The following is an 18,667-nucleotide window of genomic DNA, read 5'->3' as shown; positions in this document are numbered from 1 at the left end:
GGTTATTGGTTGAAGATAAGGGTATTTAGGTAAATTTAAATAATTTATTAGAGAAGACTAAGGTCAAGGTGGCATGTCATTAGTTTTAAAATAGGGGTTGTAATCAAGATATGAAATTTTGGTGTCTCAACAATCATGTGGGATTTTGTAGATTTAAATTAAATATTTTTAGAATTTAAACATTTATTATGTAAATAAAATATAATTTTATGATTAAACATCTTCTAATCTATCTTATTTTATTAAAAAATTATAATTATTTTAATTTAAATATATGTAAATCAATCATCTTAAACCAAGTTAAATGCTTTGTCTCTATTGAGACAACTTAGTCCCGTCCATGGACAAGACAAGATGTCAAATCGAGTTTTGAAATCATGGTTGTAATGATTTGGGAAAGTCCCCCAGCCTTTATTTTGCAGAGATGTGATATACAAAGATATTTGGCAGAACAAAAATCACAATTTTTTTTTTCTTTTTTAGGTCATTGTTTTCAATCTTGGTTTTTCGTATAGTCTATGGATGATACCATTGTTGACAACAAATTTTACAAAATCTATTTTGAGATTCGTGAAAAAAAGATCACAAATGATTTTAGATGAGTTTTCTTCTGATGGACAATCAAATACAAAAATAGTGGTGACAGTGGCTTTGTTTGCGTTTGATCTTCTATAATAGTTTTTGTTGATTTTCTTCTATTCGACTTTCGCGATTTATCAATCAAAAATGATTTAGTGGTTTCTGAAGAATTACGCTTGATCTTTTATAGAGGTTTATGTAGATTTTTTTCTCTCCATGCTTCGTACATTATCGGTTGAGAATGATTTATTGGCTTCTGAAGAAGGGTTTTTGAGCTTGATCCTCTGTAGAGGTTTATGTAGATTTTCTTCTCTCCGGACTTCGCGCTATATCGACTGAGAAGTATTTCTTGTGTTTTAAAGAAAAGGTTTTGAGTTTGATCTTCTGTAGAAGTTTATGTAGATTTTCTTCTCTTCGGACTTCGTGTTTTTTCAGTTGAAGAGTATTTCTTGTCTTCTGAAGAAAGGTTTTTGAATTTGAGAAAGATTTCTTAATTTTTGAAAAAATACGTTTAAATTTGATCTTCTTTTGAATCAGAATCTAAATCTCTCTTGAAGAGCTTTGTTTTGTCTCTTGAGGAAGGTTTGAGAGTTTCTGTCTTCTAAGATAAAGTAATCCAGATCCCCCTCTAAATGGAGGACTTTAGTATTTATAGATTTAAAGTAAATTTAGTTTTCCAATTATACCCTAATTTAAATAGTTATGATTGATTTGTTTAAAAGCTAAACTCATTCAAATCCTATTTTTAGGATTCTATAGATTGTTGATGGGTTCAAACTCATTCATTTGAGTATAGGACTTTTTAATGGGTATCACTTGGATTTTTTCTAGATCATAGGCTTTATCTTCGAAAGTCCAAACCCAAGTTTTATGAGATCGGTTTCTTGTCAATGGCTTAATTTGAATGTGGGGGTTTATTTATGATTTTTAAGGATTTTATTTTAATTTACAAAATTTATAAGGATCTTTATAAAATTTTGATGCCTACAACCATATGACTCGAAAAAGAAGCGGAGGAGAAGAGAATTGTACGTCTCGATGACGGCATCTATTCCTATTAATGGTTTGGGACGATATTTGAAACCATGTCTTTGATAGAAAAAAATATTTGAAATAATTCATAAGCTTTTTCCTAAATCTCTAAACCAACAAGAAGCACAAATTTCAAATCTTTGGTGTAGTCGTATGTCTCGGACAATTTTTGAAAGAGACATGATTTTCTGACGCTCGCTTTGCAATAAGTTCTCAGATATGGCATGGGTTAGAACCATAGATATTTTTTCTTGGGATTCATAATGACACTTATGAGAATGTGCAGTTGTGTTTCCCAAGGAAAAAGATCTATGATTCTACCCCATACCACAACAAGGGGCGTATGTCAGGGGGATCATCAGAAAATCATTATTCTTTTTAAATCATGTCTTGGGTAAAATGAAAAAGAGTGCTGATTTTCTAACTCAATCTGATAGAATAACTTACTAACGTGGTGCCATGTGCAAGAATCATAGATTTTTTTCGTTCGGGATACACATTTGCACATGTTTATGGGGATGTGCATTTGTAATGCAACGAGTTCTTGTTAAAATAAAACTTTGAAACAATTTTTAGTTAATTAACCTCATAAAAAAAGAAGTATTCAAATTACAAAAGCACTCTTAGTACTTGTTACATGAACATAATCACCAAATAAACCATTCAAATAGCAAAAATATCCTTATAAAATGTGTGACAATCCAGATATTGAAAATTGAAGTACTCATCATCAAATAAACTATTCAAATAGTAAAAGTTATTTCTCTACTTGGTACAATAATATGTATATGAATTTACAAAAAATACCCTCACGGCCAAGGATATTTTGCAATAATACCAATGAAGTGTATTTTAATACTTTCCATACTTAGTACAAGAGTATGCTTATGATTTTATAAAATAATTCCTTATTTTGTAATAACATGAATGAGGGGTATTTTTATAATTTTCAAACGCTAATAAATGTATCTTTGGCTAAATTTATTTTTTGTGAATTCATATACATGTTATTGTGGCATGTAGTGAGCATAGTTCGTCAAGAGAAAATTTCGAAAAAAGTCAGACAAAAATTAATAAAGTATGGAAAACATCAAATGAATTAAAATTAAAATTAATTGTTTTGAGTATGAAAATGCGTATTTTGTATATCAAATAAAAAAGTAATACTAAAATTATAAAATAATTTGTCGATGTTAAATCATGATTAACCTTATATTTTTAAAAAAAATTGTGATTTAATCAACAACTATTAAAATCGTGATTTCCTTGGGACATCTTTAAAAAGTCACATATTTTTGTCAATATGGACTAGTGAGGGGTATTTTTTGTAATTTTGATTTGTAATTTCATCCTATACTAAGATCATCCTCCCTAGGCATTCTCTGTTGATGATCCTTAAAACACGAATCTCAACGAACACCCAACGGTACGGAGTTTCAAAACCCTCGTCTGTTTCGATCCACCGTAGCCTTTTTCGTGTCCGTTCCCGCCATCAGACAATTGTACGGTAACTCCCACCATACTTTCTTCCATTTCCCGCCGTTTTTTCTCTCTCTTGGAGAGAGAGAGATGTAGATTTTCTGAATCTGTCTCGTCTCTCTCATTTCGACAACTGGAGATCGAAATTAGGGTTTAAGTGAGTGAAGGAGAGCTTAATTAGAATGGAGAGGAAAACTGATTTCTTTAAGGTTATGATTGGGGATTTCGAACAGAGACTGGTAATGATCTTCTTTCTGTAATCCGAAACTCTATATAACTTCTTCATATTTAAATTTGGTAATTTTCTGCTTTTTACTACGAAGTTTAATTGATTTCCGGAACCAATTATACCCCCCTTTTAGTTTTTTATTTATTTATTTTTTTTTATCTTTAATTTATGGGTCTAAAATAAAGAACAAAACTTGATCTTGATGATCGTTACATGAACATGAGCATTTTTTTTATGTGATTTCAAGATCATCTTCTATTGTTCTTCTTTTGGTGTGATTTCAAGATCTAGAGATTGTGTGGGATTATGAAACGTCACCCAACTCATTGAGTCATTGCAGATGAGTCCCAAAGACATTAGTGAATCCCTCGTTTCAAAACTCGGTTTGACATCTCATCTCGTCCATGGACGAGACCGAGTTACCTCGGATGAGTCAATTTACATCCGACAAGATGAAGATTTAACTCGATTTAAAATGAATAATTTACATATATTTAAATTAAAATAATTGTTATTTTTAATAAAATAAGGTAGATTAGAAGATGTTTAGTCATAAAATTATATTTTATTTACATAAAGCATTTAAATTCTAAAAAAATAATTTATTTTAATTAAAATCTACAAAATCCCGGTTGACTCAGCCGAGTTTTACTGACTCAGTTGAGATTTTCAAAATATCGTCCGAGACATCTCATTTATCTCACGAGATGATGTGATTGTTGAGACACCATGTATATCCGTATCGTTGTTGAACGATACCAAGATGACTCGGGCGAGTCATCTCGATATCGGACAAGATTTAAAACCATGATCCCTTTCTCTTTGCAAGAGAGCTAAATAATAAATAAATAAATAATTCTAACCTTATTTCTACTAGAAAACTCCATCCAATTGGGAGAAAGGAAAAGGAAGGATCCAAGTCCAACTTGTCAAGGAGTCAGACTTGGATTTGACTAATTCATTGACTTCGAGGAACGAGTTGGACTTGGAAAGTAACTCGTTAGGATTTGAGTCATTCAAGTAGTCTTGAGGAAATGTGACCATTTTGTAATAGAGTCGGACTTGAAAGATAATGCGATAGAATTTGATTCAAGTTTAGTGGAAATGAGTTTGATTTATTAGGGAGTCGAACTTGGAAGGCAACTTCACAGGAGTCTTGAGGAAATGAGTCTGATTTGTTAGAAAATTGGACTCGAAAGGCAACTTGATAAGATTTGATTCACTTAAGACTCTCGAAGGAAATGAGTTTGATTGGTTGGGGAGTTGGACTCAGAAGGTACCTATCATATGTGTTGCACAAAACATAAAAATATTGTTGCATTATTTCTACAGCCTCCTTTCACAACCTATTTTCATGCTTTTTCTTCAATTGGTGACTCAATTTAGCTAGTTTTGCTATGTAGTGATAAAGAATTTTAAATAGCAAAAGAGATTTGAAAAATATATTTTATTTTCCTCTTTTTCTCATATTAATGACAAGTACATAGGACGTCCTTTTATAAACAAAAACCGTTGAGGTGTATCCTTATTTTAAGGATTACACTGTTACAAGAGAGAGATGAGTAGAGCTTTTATGAGGGATTGAGTCATTCGGCAGATCCATTCCAAAGACTTGTCATACTTATCTTTGACGTAACATTGAGATGATAAGGTGAATCATGTAGTTGGTTTAGAACCAAACTTGCAGTGATCTGGACCATAAATTCTTGGTCTTCTATACTCCCCCTCAAACTGGAATGAGGTCAAGACCACAGGCCAAGTTTGTCTCTTAATTCAAGAAATAACGCTTTAGGTAGCGGCTTGGTAAGAATGTTAGCAAGTTGAAGACGTGATGGGACGAAACGTGTAACCAAGGATCCAAGAGCCACCTTGTCTCTAACAAAATGATAGTCAATCTCAATATGCTTTGTGCGAGCATGAAAAACAGGATTGACGGTCATGCGGAGGGCACTCATATTATTACAAAAGAGCATAGACGGTTGGGAAAGAGTAACTCCAAGATCACGGAGAATGAAAGACAACCAAGTGAGTTCGGCCATTGCAGAAGCCATGGCCAGATGCTCTGCTTCGGCGCTGGAGCGAGCAACTGTAAGTTGTTTCTTTGCATTCCAAGAGAGACAATTCGAACCAAGAAAGGTGCAATAACCCATAGTTGAATGCCGAGAGGTGGGGCATCCAGCCCAATCTACATCATAGAACAAAACGCATATAGATCAAGTGTGCTTTTGGAAAGAATGCAAAGGCCACGATCTAGTGCTCCTCGAACATAATGCAAGATGCGTTTGACCAATTGAAAATGATCAATAGTTGGTTAGCTCATGCATTGATACACTGTATTGACCAAATATAAGAGGTCAAGCCGAGTCATAGTAAGGTATTGCGAACCACCCACAATATTTGATAAAGAGTAGGATTAGAAAATAAGTCATCGAAACTACGAATATAACTTTCCTTAACAGCCATAGGAGTAGATATGCTCTTACATGAGTCCATATTTGCTCAACGAAGAAGATCTTGTGCATATTTGTATTGAGATAAGAAAAGTCCATTTGGAGAATGATGAACCTTGATGCCCAAAAAATAATGTAACAAGCCAAGATCTTTCATGGAGAATGTTAGACTAAGAGTGTGGACGAAGTCATCAATGAGTGAGGCATTATTTCCTATAAGTATAATATCATCCACGTATAATAGTAAGACCATTATAGATCCCTCATGCCTATATATAAAGAGAGAAGAGTCTACAACACTACAAAAGAAGCCATATCTAAGGAGAAACGTACTAAAGTGATCAAACCATACTCGTGGGGCCTGCTTGAGTCCATAGAGGGCACGTTTAAGGCGACATACTACATGAGGATGAGATGAATCAATAAAGCCTAGAGGTTCTTCCATATAAATAGGTTCTTGTAGGTATCCATGAAGAAATGCATTTTTAACGTCTAATTGACGAATAGGCCATCCTTTTATAGTAGCAACAGTAAGAACAGTATGAATACTTCCAGGTCAGATGACAGGACTAAATGTTTCAGAGAAATCAATACCTTCATGTTGGTTATACCCTTAGCAACTAATCGGGCCTTAAGACATTCTAAACCACCATCAGCTGGTGACTTAGTTTTGAATACCCAACGACATCCCACAATATTCATCAATGGGGACCTAGGAACAAGATCCCAAGTATGATTATGTGTAAGAGCTTGCATTTCTTCCATCATGGCATGCTTCCAACCATCATGTTTCATGGCCGACTTGACTGTCTTAGGTTCAAGGGGAATGGGAGAGGTGAGAAGAGCATACTTGGGATTTGGTTTAAAGGTACCCACCTTGCTTCTAGTAACCATAGAGTGAGATGATGGACAAGAAGGTGGATTGGGAGGGGAAATGGTATTCTAAGAAATAGGAATAGTTGTAGAATGATTGGGAATGAGACTAGATGGTTGGATTGGTTGGTTGGGTAAGATGTGTTGAGAAATGTCATTGTGAGGGTTTGGTTCAATGGGAGGGGCAACCGATGGGGTTGGGATTTAGTTCAACATTAGGAAGGTGTTGATTGGTTTGGGAGAAAATAGGTGAAAAGGTTTGGAGAACTAAACTAGTGATGGGAGGTGGCTCATTAGATGAGGAAGGTGGACCAATGATGGTAGAGACAGGTGAGTTACAAGGATCAGCCCACTCATTGAAGGTAGAGAAATCACTATTTTCCTGTTCAACATTAGAAGTGAGTTGAGCAAAAGGAAAATTATTTCCATTGAAGACAACATGACATGAGATATACACTCTACTCGTAGTGCGATGAAGGCAACGGTAACCTTTGTGTTTATCACTATACCCAAGAAAAATACACGGCAAGGATCGAGGCTCAAATTTATTTGTGGTATGGTTACGTAAATATGGGAAGCAACAAGAGCCAAATACTAGAACTGTAGCATGGTCCGGTCTTTTCTGAATCAAGGCAGTGTAGGGACAAGCCATATTCAAAGTCAGTGATGGAAGTCGATATATGAGAAAAATTGCCGTAGAAAATGCCTCTACCCAATACTATATTGGAACCCCAGCATTATACATCATGGCAAGGCCCAATTCTATCACATGTTGATGTTTGTGCTCCGCTAAACTATTTTGTTGTGGTGTACCTGGGCAAGATAATTGATGGATGATACCGCATTCGGCCAAATGATTTAAGAATTCTGTTTTTGAAAATTCACCACCTCCATCGGATTGAAAAATCTTAATTTTTCGATCAAGTTGTCTTTCAACCATTTTGTGAAAAATGAGAAAAGACTCAAAAAAATCAGATTTTCTCTTTAGCGGATGTGAGAAATCATCAACAAAAACGACATAATATCGAAAACCTTGAACTGAAGTAAGAGGAGCAGCTCCCTACAAATCACAATGAACTTTATTTAGTGGGTCCATAGACCGATTAGTAGATGCAAAGAAAGTTAACTGAGCATTCTTACTCAATAGACAACTTGTGCACATTGCACTTGATGTACTACTAACAGAAATTAACCCATTATTTTTGAGAAATGTAAGAACTAACTCTTGCAGATGTCCAAGTCATTGGTGCCACACACCTGTACTAGTAGTCCGAAATCGATTAGAAAAGTAAGCTTCCTTGTGTGTACTATCCAAAGCGTAGAGACCACCACATTTATTCCCTGATGCCAGTGCCTGATTCGTCCACTTGTCCTTTCTTTGAAAACAATCACCATTAAATACAAAATAGCAAGGATAATCAGTAGTCAGCTGAGATACAGATAGTAAACTCTTTTTAATATCAGGTACGACTAGCACATTGTGTGAAGGAAGAGATGTAGTACCACTATAAATTTTTCCTTCCCTGACATGAGAAATATACAGGCATTTTCCATTTCCAGTCATAACAGAATCAGTTCCAACATAAGGAATTAAATTTGTAAGTATACCTGCATTTTCAGTGATATGAGCCGATGCTCCAGTGTCAGGAAACCAATTGGCATCTTGAGTATTGGAAACTTGCATTACAGCTAGAGCTTGAGTAATATCTTCAGCTTGAAAGCTATTATTGAAGCAATGCCAACAATGGAGAGCATCATGACCATGTTTTTTGCAAATCTGACATGTTATAATGATATTATCTGTATGATTTTGAAGAGGATGTGCATTTTGTTGGCCAGCAAATTTGGTGTTTTTGTGTTGGTTGTTGAACCTTTGCCCTGTTTGGGGAAAACCTCAGCCCTTAGAGGTAAATGATCGTCCTCTGCCTCTAGTAGAAAAGCCTCTTCCCCTAGCATTGTTTCTCCCAGATTGTTGACTATAGAATGCCATAGAAGGATTGGGAGTCTCAATTTGATTTCCCTTATTTCTCAATACATGGCTTTGAAGCAAGGGAATCAAGTCAGAATAAGAGGGAACAGGGGGTTTTAACATCGTTGTAGCAAGTGATTCATATTTAGAACCGAGTCCACTAAGGACCCAAAAGACCTTATTTTGATCAGAAACTGGTTTTCTAGTGGCATTCAATTGATCACATATTGATTTGAATGCGCTCAAATATTTGGAAAGAGATGATGTACCCTTCTTTAGACTGTGCATCTTTGACAATAATTCAAACTCTCAAGCTTGAGAGTTTTGTGCAAAGGCATTTTCCAATGCATGCCATACTTCATATGAGGTTTTTAAACCTACAATCAGTCCAAGAACATCTTCTGAGAGAGTTCCGGTGATCCATGCTTTCACAAGCCGATCGGTGTGAATCCATGACATTGAGTCTGGATTAGGAAGTCCTTCTCCTTCATTAGCAGATGCCGCTTCTCAATTTGGCATTGGTGTGTCTCCATTAATAAATTCAAGTAGATCTTGACTCTCAATCAATGAGAGTATCTGTGTTTCCCACAATAGAAAGTTGTTGTGTGATAATTTGAGAGAGACGAAGTTAGCAACATTGCGATGAGATGGAAAAAAGAGGGGTGTAGAGTTTGGTTTCTTCTATTCTGTATAGTAAAAATGGCAAATAGTAGAGATTGGGCTATTTCATAGTGATGTGAAAGGCCTTGACATCCATGACTGTAGGCTTGCAAGGTAAGAGATTCAACTGAGAAGATGAGTGCAAGTGCAACCTTTTATTTCTTTGAATCCTCGTTCATGCATTGGGGAATGTCTTGATAGTAAAGCAATTTTGAATCCCTGTAACATTCTCCCCTTAAATCATGTGTACAGCAACGGAAAACAGTCTCATTTTATTTTAATGGATGAAAATTCTGTATCGATTATTCTAAGGAATGCTGATGGAATACTGTGTGCAAATGGTTCCATTGTTCGGTAGCAAGAGATGTTTGGGACCATTTCCTCTTTTTGTTTGGAGTGGTGGGCTTTTTTCCCATGTCATGCATTTGGCTTTTGAGTCTTAGCTACAGAGAGGTGCTCCTTTCAGGAAGTCAAAACGTACTCTTTGGGGGATACTTCCCTTTGTGATTTGTTGGTCCATCTGAATAATCATATCTTTGAAGGAAAGGAAGCTTCGACTCATGATCTTATTATTTCAGTCTTTGCAGTGTTGTTTTTTTGGTCTAAAGTCCACAAGATGTTTAAGGGTATATTTTTTGGAGGACTTTCTAGTTAGGTGGGATAGTCTGTAATCTTAATGAGACTCAGTTACCGTTTTTGGAGTTTTTGTGGCATGTTTGGCTTTTGTAAGGTTGGTCAGCTCGACCACCATTTCTTTTTCTTAATAAAACAAAAAAACAAAAAAAATCAAGACTGTAAGTCACAGTATCATATACGTGTTTCTTCCAGGATTAGTAACATTGTATAATTTTTTTTTTTTTTAATCGGCATACTTTGTATAACTAGTTGAATGCTCATTTTCATTTGCTACTAATCTAATGGTTCATTTAGAGCATGCTTTTCCATCCCTTTTGTATATCTTTTTATTACTGTTATGGTTCTGAAAGTGAGTTTTCTATTTTGTAGCGGATTCCACTGGCCTTTGTGAAGCAAATTTCACAAGAATCATCAAAAGTAGCTATTATAGAGGGTCCAAGCGGTAGTTGTTGGCATGTTAAACTAAATAAAATTACGAATGACATGTATCTACAAGATGGTTGGGAAGAGTTTTCAAGTGCTCACTCCTTGAGATTAGGTGAATTTTTAGTGTTCAAACATTGTGGTAATATGCATTTCAAAGTAAAGATCTTTGATAAAAGTACATGTGAGCGAGAGGATGCTTTTATGGTTAAATGTTCCCAAGAAGCAGCCAACCGCCATGGAAGTAAGAGACAGAGACGATGGAAGAGTTCTCTGGAACCCAGACACCTTTCTAACCATTCAAAGAAGCGTAAAAAGGAATGCATCCTTGAACAGAAATATCCACATCAGTCTGACCAGTCAGATTCACATCAAGGTTAGAACAATTTGGATCTCGGGAAAAATATTCATTCCGTTATTTTTTTAAAGAAGTATTGTTGTCTTTTAGATGTTTCAACCATGCAATTTGGGTTTATGAAACTTCTTTTCATTTTCTTCTGGAGAAAACACTCCAACTTCTATTAAAACATCATTACTTCTCTGTGCAACCATCAATATGATGGGTTATTTTCAGGATATCTAATCAAATATTTATGTTTTAACAGTTTGAAGTCAATCAGTGTGGTACTCGGAAGTCTTAATCATAAATGAAAACATTCCCACAAATATTAGTCTTTTTTTTTTCTTTGAAGACTTCTTGGTTTGGTGGGATCATGTAGGCAACGAGGAATTATATCTTTGAAGTCTATCTCATGCCTTGCCTTTTTATCTTCTCCCTATGTTTCTCCCTTTCTTTCTTGGGGGTTCTTAGGTGGGATTATGTAAACATCTCAACCTCCTTCTCTGTATGCATTTTTCTCCTCCTCTTAATAAATTCTCTTTTCCTATCACAAAAAATAAATAAATAAATTTAAGAATGTATATACTATCATTTATGGATACATATTTGTCCACATGCGTTACATTTTACGTATTCTATGCATAATATCATTTAGTAGCTCGTGCATTTCGGTGCAAACAAGTGACGGACTTTGTACTAGAGTGCTGCCATTAATTGGTTGATCCATCTACCAAATATGACTAAAACAACTACAATGTCATATTAGAGGCTACACTTCTTTCTAACAAGCTATTTTGGATGATTTGAGATAATATGCATTGCCATTTGGTTTCACTTCTAAATTTGGAACCCTGTTAATTGTATTCTTCTTGCCGGTTGGTCTATTGACCACATGTTTTTTTTTAATAAAATAAATAGTCAACCTATCAATAAAAAAATGGAACCCCCTTCTTAAACAGATGAAGATGCATGATTTCTTGCTCTTCTATGTTACCTTGGACTTGTGATTATTGTTTTGTCTGATGCAGGAGAAAAAGGGCCGGTGCTGAAACCAGATAGGATCGTGGTAACCAAAGGAATAGAAGCAAAGGAAGCAGCATACTCTTTTACTTCCTTGTTTCCTTATTTTGTGATACAAATGAAACGATACAACGTGGGACTCCCGTTTCAAGTGGTGAGTTTTTATGCATACATTGCTTCTTGAATCCTTGGGGTGAATGTAAATGACACTGATGTTCTGATATAATTTTGTCTATTATATCATCTATCAGCTAGTACATTGTATTGGTGGATGTGAACTAGCCACTCTGTTTTGCATTCCAATGCATTTGAAGTAGTTAAAAAACTGCTCTTAAAAAGATTGAAAAGGAAACGAGTAGATATTAACTTAGAAGAATAAGGTCATAACATCTTTATTTTTTGGAGTGAAAGAATTGCCCAAGTAGGGTTGGAACCATAGCTCGGTTGATTTACATATTGCAACGGGTTCAAGTCCAGCTTACCCACCCTCAAATCTTATTGTCCCGGACTGCCAAACTTGGAGCTTCATCTGCAATAGGGAAAAAAAATCTGGAACTTCCTGTTATTTATGGCCCTGATCTTAGGATAATTTTGTGGAGGTATGTAGGATTTGGGTTCATCTCAGAGTGTCGGGGATTTAGGAGCAGAACTCACCTCATTTCGTTTTTGGTGTTTGTACAACTTTCTTTATTATATATATATATATATTTTATATATGGAAAACCCTAAATTATATTGTATTTTTTCGTGACTTCATCAATAAGAAATTTTAATCGCCGCCCATGAACGTAGGCAATTTTGCCGAACCACATTATTTGGGTGCTTCTACACAACATTTCCCATGTTCTAAAACTATGAATCATAACCTTAGTGAACATTTATTGTGTTATGGAAACTGAAGTACGATTTTGCTACCAATGGTGCTTGTGATTTTCATGAACAGACCTCACCATGTTCATGAATGATGGGAGAATCCCAATCTTTTCTAAATTGGTGGGTTTTAACTTCCAAATGCTCTATTGCATTTTGTTGTTGTGAATGTTCCAATATAATTATAAACTGTGAAGGATTACAATTGTGCTACCAATGGTGCATGTATTTTCATGAGCAAACACCGCTTTTTCATGAATGATTCAAATGATAGATTGCCATTCGTTGTATGCCCAACTTCATTTTCTTTTGTTTCTTTGAGTTGTTTCATATAAAATATCAAGGACTACAACTGTGCTACCAATGGAGCTTGTGATTTTCAAGAGACCCGACATTTTGCAAGATCCCTAATATTGTGTCAATGTCTAAGGAATCCACCAGCACCGGACATGTCCCTGTATCTTTGTGTGTCAGGTTCATTTGTCCTACATGTAATTGTGAATTGACCTTTTGTGTGGGCCTGAACCATCTTTTAGGCCTAGTATGACTGGCCTACAAGCGTTTTCTTTAGAAAATGGATGAAAGACTTGGTATATGAGTCTCGTATGCATATGAGTTGCCTAGCATGTGTCAAAGAGTTTCCATGTAATGAGTCCCATGTACAACATGCATTGCCTTGTAAGTGCGATTGATTAATAAAAGTCTCCTTTGAGCATTTTCCCTTTCACTGTTGCCTTTCTTTTATGTGAGGGATTCTCTTTAGGCTTACTTGCAAGTAATAACCTAAAAGTGCCAATGGTATTGCGTTGCAACAAGCGTGACCGTGACACGTGTTCATATGTGATTCAAATGAAAGATTGCGGATCTTGTGTAAATCAAGGGGTTTCAATTTCAAAATACCCAATTTCTTTCTTCGTGTGAACTGGTTAACTTATCTTTTTATGACCAGATAGATATTTCACTTGTGTAGACAATACCAGCTCACTTTGCAAGGTCACATTTTCCAAGTGTACCAGGAAAGGTGGCCCTACAAAATCAAGAAGGGAAAATGTGGATGGTGAATTTTCATTTTTATCCCTCAAGTCGCCAACATTCATTGTTTGGAGGTGGAGAGCCTTTTCGCGTGCTAACAATCTTAAAAATGGAGATTATTGTGTGTTCGAACTTGTCCAGGAACTTGACGTGCAGGTTCATATTTTCCGAGTTAGTGGTCAGATGTCTCGTTGCTCTGTTGGCTTAAAGGAAGAAACACATAAACCTAGTGAAGGAAAGGGCTGGAGGATCTATCGGTCAAGGAGCACTATTTCTTCAGCACCTTTTCTATCTGAACCAGGTCAGATCATGATAATCAAAGGAATGGAAGCAAAGGAAGCAGCATACTCTTTTACTTCCTTGTTTCCTTACTTTGTGGTACAAATGAAACGATACACGTGGGACCCCCGTTTCATTTGGTTAGTTTTTATGCATACCTTGTGTCTTTTGGTACATATTACCATTGCTTCTTGAATCCTTGGGGTGAATATAAATGACACTGACGTTGTGATACAATCCTGTCTGTTATATTATCTATCAACTAGTATGTTGTATAGGTTGATGTGTACTAGCCACACTGTTTTGCATTCCAACACATTGGAAGTAGCTAAAAATTTTCTCTTAAAATGATTGAAAAGGAAACAAGGAAATATTAACTTGAAAGAATAAGGCCATTACATCTTTTATTTTTCGGAGTGAAAGATTTGCCCAAAGTAGGGTTGGAAACATAGCTCAATTGATTTGCATTTTGCAACGGGTTCAAGTCCAACTGACTCACACCAATTATTTTCTGTCTTAGGTATGCTCCATGCCTTGCCGTTTTATTGGATTTTGGCTCATCAGAAATGAGGAATCAATCTTCTGTTTTGTTCTTGGCAGTTGAAACAATTCCACCCACCCACACCCTCCACCCTCCACCCTCTCTACACACACACCCCCTTCACCCTCTCCACTTACTCACTCCGTGCTACCTATTGTGCTTGTGATTTTCATGAGCAGACATCGCCATGTTCATAAATTATTTGAGATTCCCTTTTTTTTTTTTAAATTGTTGGGTTTCAACTTCCAACTGCTCAGCTGCATTTTGTTTCAGTGAACATTGCAATATAATTATAAATTGTGATGGTGTAGTGCCCCTGGTCCACACTGGTAGGATATTGTCTCCTTTGGGCTGAAGCTCACATGGCTTTAAAACTCGTCCTCCATGATAGGGTCAAGTTTTCCCTTATAGCTTAGGCGTCGAATGTCTACCCCGTCGATGTGAGACTAAACTCACGACTCCCCATGCCATTCCATCCAACACACATGATGGCTCTACTTCAACCCTCGGTCTTAGCAGCCATTTCCTTGCCCTGGGTAGGTGTACCGATGGGATTGTGACATTCTCCCTACCCAACAGGATGAGCCGTTATCGGCTTTGATACCATTTGTAGCGCCCCTGGCCTACACTTGTAGGATATCGTCTGCTTTGTGCCGAAGCCCTCACGGCTTTAAAACGCTTCCTACATGATAGGGTTAAGTTTTCCCTAGCCAAGGCTTCAAACGTCTACCACGCCAATGTGCGACTAAATTCATGACTCCCCTTGCCATTTCATCCAGCGCACAGGATGGTTCCACTTCAACCCCTCGGTTTCAGCAGTCCTTTCCCTGTCCTGGGCAGGCACATTACCAGGATCGTGACAGAAGGACTACAACTGCCGATGGTGATTGTGATTTTCATGAGCATGCACCATGTTCATGAATGATCCAATGATAGATTGCCATTTGTTGTATGCCCAACTTCATTTTCTTTTGATTTTTTGAGTTGTGCCATATAAACTTTGAACGACTACGACTGTGCTACCAATGGTGCTTGTGATTTTCATGAGCAGAACCCAGCCGCCATTTTGCGATGTCCTTAATTTAGTGTCTGTGTCTTAGGCATCCACCAGCACTGGACATGCCCCCAAAGCATTCATGTAGCATTGTGTGCTTGTACCTTTATGTTTCATGAACATTTGGCCTACATTTAGTTGTAAATGGACCTTTTGTGTCGAGCCTGGACCATCTTTTAGGCCTAGTATGATTGGCCTCCAATCTTGACGTTTTCTTTAGAAAATGGATGAAAGACTGAAGGCAAGCACCAAGTCCAAGCATACAAGTTACCCACCATGTGTCAAAAGAGTTGCCATGTAGTAAGTCCCGTGTACATTGTGCATTGCCTCGTAAATGCGATTGATAATAAAAGTTGCCTTTGAGTATTTTCCCTTTCACTGTTGCCTTTCTTTTGTGTGGGGGATTCTATTTAGGCTTACTTGCATGTCATCACCTAAAATTACCTTATGGTTATGCATTGCAACAAGCATGACCATGACACATGCTCATATGTGATTCAAATGAAAGATTGCCAATCTTGTGCAAATTAATGGGTCTCAATTTCAAATAATATGCGAACTGTTATTGTAATATATCCTTTCATTGATCAGATACATACTTTGCTTATGCAGACAATACCAGTTCACTTTGCAAGGTTGCATCTTCCAAGTGTGTCATCAAAGGTAGCCCTGCAAAATCTAGAGGGGAAAATATGGTTGGTGAATTTCAAATTTTATCCTGCAAGAAACCAACATTTGTTGTTTGGAGGGTGGAGAGCCTTTTTGCATGCTCACAATCTAAAAATTGGAGATTATTGTGTGTTCGAGCTTGGGCATGAACTTCACATGCAGGTTCATATTTTCCGAATTGGTAGTCAGATGTGTCGTCGCTCTTCTCGCTTAAACACGTAAACCTAGCACAGGAAAGGGCCGGAGGATCTATTGGACAAGGAGCACTATTTCTTCGGCACATTTTTGAGCTTTATATTTGAGATCATGGCAGGCAGTTGTGAAGCCGGGGTGAAAATGGGCCGCATCGAACTAAATAGTCTCGTATGTACAGGTATGTATATACTAATTATGTGCTATGTTACCATGGTAGTCATTTTGTACTAAAATGAAAGTGTCAGCAGACACATGGATTGATTCCCATTTTGAAGTGTCCCACAACTGTCAATCCTACAGATTATGTCATGTAGATATTACTCAGTTAAGAAATAGATTTGTTTGGTGGTTTGTGACAAGGGTTGTAAACTGGGCCACAAAGCCCAGTCCGAAACTGTTTCAGGCCCTGCTCGGGATGGGCTTTATACTGTATTATTATTAATATTATTATTTTGAAAAAAGAGCGGAAACAAATGGAAAAAATAATCTGAAGAAACTAAATTTTGAATTTTTTATCTGTCATTTGCACAAATAAATGTTTTTTTTTAAACCGTTAACTGATTTTTGGAAGAAAAATCGAGGGTTTCTGTTTACATGTTGAAGTTAAGGGTATTTAGGTAATTTTGATTAATTTATCAGAGAAGTCCAAGGTCAAGGGGCATGTCATTAGTTTGAATGTATGGGTGTTACTCAAACTCACCAAAACATGGAGGGGCTTTGTCGAAACTCGAAATCACTGGATTGACTCAAGTATAGTTACCTTTCCAATGATTTAAGTTTAACAATAAATTTTAAAATCTTCTAAGGCTTTTTTAGTCCCACATTGGACAAATAAGGCTATATTTATAATATTAAAATAAATAAAAAACACAATACAACAGTGTGTTAACTTAAAAAAGTGATTAGGTCGTGGGCCGCATAGCTCGCAGAGATAAGTGTCATTTGGCACTAGTTTTCTGAAAAAATCATCTAGAATTACAATGTGATTCAGATTTTTCATTTTTTCAACTTCAATACAGGGTAAATTTCCTTGAAATACCCAAAATGTATATACCATAGTTATGAAATTGACACTCAATTCAAAAGTTAGGATCATCTAAAATTTTAGAATATCACTTTCGTTCTTTATTTTATTTAATAAATCGTTGAAATAAATAAAAAATATATATCTAAGTGCACGTTTGATTGTAAGAAAAATATTTATCTGACAAATCATTTGACATGCGAATGATGTACTTGCAAATCCTTTTTCATTGTTTGAGCGTATCATCACGGAAAATCTCTACGTATTCTTTCATTTAAATTGGTTCCCATAGAATTTGTTTTGTTTATATTGTTTTTTATTAAGTCTAGCCTTACTAACTTGGTAATATTTCAAATCTTATAAGTGTCATTGATCTCACCATATGGCATCCAAAAACATGATATGATGCCACTAGATGTAGAGGACAAAATTCTATGAACTTAAAATCTATATATATATATATATATATATATATATATATATATATATATATATAGGGTCGGGTTCCGTAGACACACAAAGCTACTCATACAGCTACAACGCTTTTATCTTATATGGTTAAAAAGATTCGGAATAGGCTGATTTTTTGTGAGAATGATCTCTATGGTGAGGGGATCACCTTTGCAAAAAATCATCCCATTTCAAAACTTCTAACCCCATCAAAAGTGATTTACAAAAGTTGGACGGTCTAAAATTTTTCAACTTGTAAATATGGGGCTAGAAGTTTCATAATGGGCTGATTTTTGGCAAGGATGATCTCCTCACCATAGAGACCATCCTCATAAAAAACCAGCTCATTCTAAACATTTTTGCCTATATAAGACAAAATACATTGTAGCTTTATGAGTAGCTTTATGTGTGTGTATATATATATATTATTTTTTATCATTAAATTTTAATTTTAAATTGAGATTTAGTGGAATTTCAATAACCGCCCATTATCAAAACCTAAAGGGCTATGGTGTTTGGATTGCCAATTTGGTAACTCATTTGAACTCAAGGACCCTTTACTAAGTAAAGAGTGACAAAAATAAATAGATAGATGGTGGTATGAGTTAGGGGTGTCAATAGGTCGGTTCCTATTATCTTTATAACTGGAACCATAATATTTTTTTGGCTCTGATTTTTTTCAATTCCTATTCTGGTTTTAAAATTAGTGAAATTGGAACCGCCAAAACTCGCGGGTATCACATCATTCTGATTCTTAATAAATAGATAAGATATAAAAAAAAAAATTCTTGAGTAATTGTAGTATTCTACTTTCTTTATATACAAGTATTTTTTAATCATAAAAAAAATATAGTATTTACGAA

At 35.8% G+C, this 18,667-nt stretch overlaps 1 protein-coding gene across 4 annotated transcripts; it reads left to right on the top strand.

The window, feature by feature from the left end:
* Nucleotides 1–2,915: 2,915 nt before the first annotated feature.
* Nucleotides 2,916–16,813, top strand: LOC147405022 (B3 domain-containing protein Os01g0723500-like). Of its 4 annotated transcripts, XR_015178043.1 has the most exons (6): nucleotides 2,916–3,329; nucleotides 10,277–10,706; nucleotides 11,699–11,844; nucleotides 13,531–14,011; nucleotides 14,289–14,391; nucleotides 16,079–16,216. XR_015178043.1 is itself a non-coding variant. In XM_086441147.1 (4 exons), the coding sequence occupies exons 1-4, from the start codon at nucleotides 3,273–3,275 to the stop codon at nucleotides 16,355–16,357; spliced, it is 912 nt and encodes a 303-aa protein (XP_086297273.1). In that variant the 5' UTR covers nucleotides 2,932–3,272; the 3' UTR covers nucleotides 16,358–16,813. The 4 variants fall into 4 exon arrangements, 1 of the variants encoding a protein (XP_086297273.1); XR_015178042.1 differs by lacking the exon at nucleotides 14,289–14,391 and having other exon boundaries at nucleotides 16,079–16,217; XR_015178044.1 differs by lacking the exon at nucleotides 14,289–14,391 and having other exon boundaries at nucleotides 13,531–13,893; nucleotides 16,079–16,214.
* The last annotated feature ends 1,854 nt before the right edge of the window (nucleotides 16,814–18,667 follow it).

The sequence above is a fragment of the Akebia trifoliata genome, chromosome 4 (genome assembly GCF_017979445.1).
Source record: "Akebia trifoliata isolate Shusen 1 chromosome 4, ASM1797944v1, whole genome shotgun sequence".
NCBI classification, from domain to species: Eukaryota; Viridiplantae; Streptophyta; class Magnoliopsida; order Ranunculales; family Lardizabalaceae; genus Akebia; species Akebia trifoliata.
Note: the sequence above shows the minus strand (reverse complement) of the source record. Positions and strands in the feature narration are given on the sequence as shown.